The 4,217-nt window shown below is 42.7% G+C and overlaps 1 protein-coding gene across 1 annotated transcript; it reads left to right on the top strand.

Moving 5' to 3' along the window:
• The first annotated feature begins 3,383 nt into the window (after window positions 1–3,383).
• Window positions 3,384–3,976, top strand: LOC126496945 (peptidyl-prolyl cis-trans isomerase A-like). Its single transcript, XM_050134665.1, has one exon. It carries the CDS (start codon window positions 3,425–3,427, stop codon window positions 3,917–3,919), a length of 495 nt encoding a protein of 164 aa, XP_049990622.1. The 5' UTR covers window positions 3,384–3,424; the 3' UTR covers window positions 3,920–3,976.
• Window positions 3,977–4,217: the final 241 nt, after the last annotated feature.

The following is a 4,217-nucleotide window of genomic DNA, read 5'->3' as shown; positions in this document are numbered from 1 at the left end:
AATGTTCCCATTTATCACTTAGAAAAATTATTTTTTCCAGAGATAGTTGCTTAGTTTCACAAACTATAATTAGAACAGTATTAGGAATGTGGCTTCAGGAAGAGACAATTTGGGAATATTTTACCAACCTTGAAACATTTTTCAACCCTTTGAAACATGTCGCCTTCCCATGCTATATTACTGCCATCCAGCACTATAAGGCATCCAGTAATGCTTGACACCCGGAAATACATGACACCCAGTGAAATATGGGATTCAGGGCAAGCTCGGGCGGATTGTCATCTGTTATAGCAACAGGAAATTATAAGGAAGAAATTTGATTTTAAAGCAATTTACTTATGAGGTAATGAAATGCTTAGGTCTTTCACTTCAGGCTGGAGTTGAAGGCTGTGCGTAGATATAGAACCAATTGCTTTGTGACCAAAAGACCAACTTACCACATTTTTTAAAGGATATATATATATATATCCACAGAAATAACCTGTCATACCCAGGGATGAGTTATTGGCAGACCTACAACTCTCTCAGAATCTGCTAATTCCTAGTTCATTGCTTAAAAAATTGAATATATATGTATACACACACCCATATTTATGTTACACAACAGAACAGCAGTTTCCCACTACCTGATATTTAAATAGAATTTTTGTCTTGTCATTGGCACTTGAAAAGTATTTTTACCCCCGATTCTGCTCTGTTATTTGCATTTTGCTGTTTTACAGTCCCATTGGTTTTCTGCCTAGAGGAATTTTGAATTAAATTGCCTTTTAGGTTCTAAATTTGTTTTAAAACTCACTTTGAATTGGCTCATAAAACTGCGAGCTTGTCCTGCTTCAGTTTGAGCCCGTCTTCAGACTTAAATTGACTTAGACATAAGCTGGAGATAATTTTCAATTTTTTTCTCTGCTCTCCGGTCACCAGACTGCTGCTTTCCTATTTTATGTTCTGGTGACAGAAACGTGGGCCAACAGCTCAACCCTTGAGAGGATTTGAGAGCACCTTGGCCCAGATTCAAACACATTCCGAGGGAAAAAAAAAATTAAGACTGAGGGTAGGTTTTAGATAGAAAGTGTATTCAAACCTGTTCCAGGAAAGAAAAAAAAAGATGCCAGCCCGTGCTGACAGACAACACGGGACCCTTCATTCTGTTACCACCTTATTCGCTCAGATTGCCTGACCCGGATGTTTTCCGCTGTCAGTGCTAGCGGCTGGCTTCCCCTCTTCTCTTAGGATCCTGAATCATCCTCAGTCTACCGACAATGCCCTTTGGGAAGCGGAGTAACAGCGCAGTTCGATGTAAACAGGCCATATCCAGCTCGTGTACTTTTACTTCTAATCTTCAATAACACGGGAGATTTTTCTTCTGTGGTACGTCTAGTCTCTCTCTCTCTCTCTCACAAACAAAACCAGGCAAAGCTATTTGGAGCCTAGGGGTCCTAATAATTCTTCCTTGCTTTCTTTTCATCCATTTTGTTCCGAAAGACATACAGGAATTAAAAAAAAAAAAGTATTGGAAGTGGAGTCTTGCTGCCTTGCCCGTGCCGTCTTTAAAACCGGTAACAGAGCAGCTGCTTCTACAGCCGAGATTACAGACGAGGTAACTGCTTTAGGAAGGAGTAAGTCATTAAGCAAGACTTTTAATGAAGATTACATAAACTCCAAATCTCTGTCTCAGAGTTTTTATGTAGACGCGTTTAAGTAAGTGAGAAATAGAAACTCTCAGAGCTCAGCAGTAAAGTGTGCACGGCTGTTGGACCCACATTCTGACTCTAGGGTTAGGGGCATCTGACACCACTGGTCTCCAAGGGCTCTCCAGCTTTTAAAAGTCACAGAGATTTTGCACATTCAAACCCTTTAAAAGTCCAGTCTGTTCATGGGGACCTTGGGAGAGGGCTGAAGAGGAGAGGCAGGGAGGAGAGCAGAGAAAAATGTAGAGCTAAATAATAATAATAATAATAATAATAATAATAATAATAATAATAATAATAATAAAGAGTTCAGTCTGTTTAAAACATCCAAAGTCTCTAAATGTTCAAAATCTCTCCGAAACGCCAAAGACCTGTGGGCTCCTGTGAAATAAAATATAAATTACATACTTATTTCAAAAAGGAAGCATGGGGTCCAGTTACAATCAGAACAAAACAAAGCCAAAGTCCACAGACTAAGACTTCCGGTACTCACAATCTCCAGGGTCTTGGAGCGGCTCCACCTCCGCATCTGCCATTGACAACACACACTGCTTATCAGGCTGGCTCCACTCCACAGCTGCTGCAGTACTTAGTGTTCATGGTTTAGCACTGGCAATAACTGCCAGTGTTCTTACCTGCTGAGCCATCTCTCTGGTCTACCTCCAAATAAAAGTATATTTTTTCTATTTTGATTTTTTTTGAGACAGGCTCTCACTATGTAGCTCTGGCTGTCCTGGAACTCTCTAAGTAGACCAGTCTGTCCTTGAACTCATAAAGAGCTGCCTGCCTCTGTCTCCCGAGTGCTGCGACTAAAGGTGTACACGGCTGCTCTTGGCAAAATAAAATATTTTGAAAAAGGAATAGCAAGTCACTCAAATTTCTTTAAGTGAGTTCATGTTTAAAGTCACTTTAACTATCAACTAGGGTAAATGAAAGCTATTAAGGCAAATTCTTTTTCTTCCATACTTCAGTTTTGTATGCTTAAATACTTTAATTAAGTAGTAGTAGACAGGTCACGTAGACGTTCAAGCTGGATGTGGTAATCATATAGTTACACTCATGTGATGCCGCTGCAATCATCATCCAGGGACAGAAGGAGGGACAGAGAGGTGAGCCAGGAGATAAAAATGAAGCCGTCAGATGGCCTATTCCCATCACCAAGGCAGTGGTTCTCGACCCCGGCTGCACATGTGGTTACCCAGGGAGTTTTTAAAATGTCCTGGGGCTCAGCTGCCACTCCAGACATCCTGAAGTGATTGATCTGGGCCAGTGTCTGAGCAGGATCAGGGTTTTGAAAGTATTGAAAGGTGATCGGAAGGGCAGCTGAGTGCCGCTTGTCCTTGGCCTGTGAGGACTATTGGCCATCAGTTCTGCTTACCCAGTGGTTTCTAAGTGTGCTGTGATGAATAATGACCACAGGCTATCAGACCTCTGCTCAGCTTGACTAAACAGAATCACTGCGAGCTACCCCTTCAACATTTGCAGTTAGGAAAACACCTATCTACTGATATTTCTGCAGCCCCCTGTGGGGAAACAGAATTATGCTATCTGTTTTGACAACTGTGACATTAATTTCCATTGACCTGTGTTCATAGAGCTCCATGGGAACTTCAACGAACAATATTGTCCATGACTGAGGAGAGGAAGAGTGTGCAGGGAAGAGAAACTGTCATAGAAAAGTCCCTACCAGGCCGCTTTGCAGACGCCGCTGTCCCCTCTCACCGCTTGCTGCAGCCATGGTCAACCCCACCGTGTTCTTCGACATCGCGGCCGATGGCGAGCCCTTGGGCCGCGTCTCCTTCGAGCTGTTTGCAGACAAAGTTCCAAAGACAGCAGAAAACTTTTGTGCTCTGAGCACTGGAGAGAAAGGATTTGGATATAAGGGTTCTTCCTTTCACAGGATTATTCCAGGATTCATGTGCCAGGGTGGTGACTTCACACGCCATAATGGCACTGGTGGCAGATCCATCTACGGAGAAAAATTTGAGGATGAGAACTTCATCCTGAAGCATACAGGTCCTGGCATCTTGTCCATGGCAAATGCTGGACCAAACACAAACGGTTCCCAGTTTTTTATCTGCACCACCAAGACTGAGTGGCTGGATGGCAAACATGTGGTCTTTGGGAAGGTGAAAGAAGGCATGAACATTGTGGAAGCCATGGAGCGTTTTGGGTCCAGGAATGGCAAGACCAGCAAGAAGATCACCATTTCCGACTGTGGACAACTCTAATTCTTTTGACTTGCGGGCTTCTTACCCACTAGACCATTCCTTCTGTAGCTCAGGAGAGCACCCCAGCCCCATCTGTTCGCAGTACCCTGTAATCTCTGCTCTCACTGAAGTTCTTTGGGTTCCATATTTTCCTCATTCCCCTTCAAGTCTAGCTGGATTGCAGAGTTAAGTTTATGATTATGAATAAAAACTAAGTAAGAAAAAAAAAAGAAAAGTCCCTACCAGATGGGGAAAAAGGAGGGAATGTGCCGAAGGAGGAGAGTGAGTTTGTACAAAAGCAGTAAACCTATCTTTTGGT

Source organism: Alexandromys fortis, unplaced genomic scaffold (genome assembly GCF_014885135.2).
Source record: "Alexandromys fortis isolate MF-2015 unplaced genomic scaffold, M_Fortis_MF-2015_v1.1 scaffold_20, whole genome shotgun sequence".
NCBI classification, from domain to species: Eukaryota; Metazoa; Chordata; class Mammalia; order Rodentia; family Cricetidae; genus Alexandromys; species Alexandromys fortis.
The sequence above is the reverse complement of the archived record's forward strand: the minus strand, read 5'-3'. Positions and strand labels throughout refer to the sequence as shown.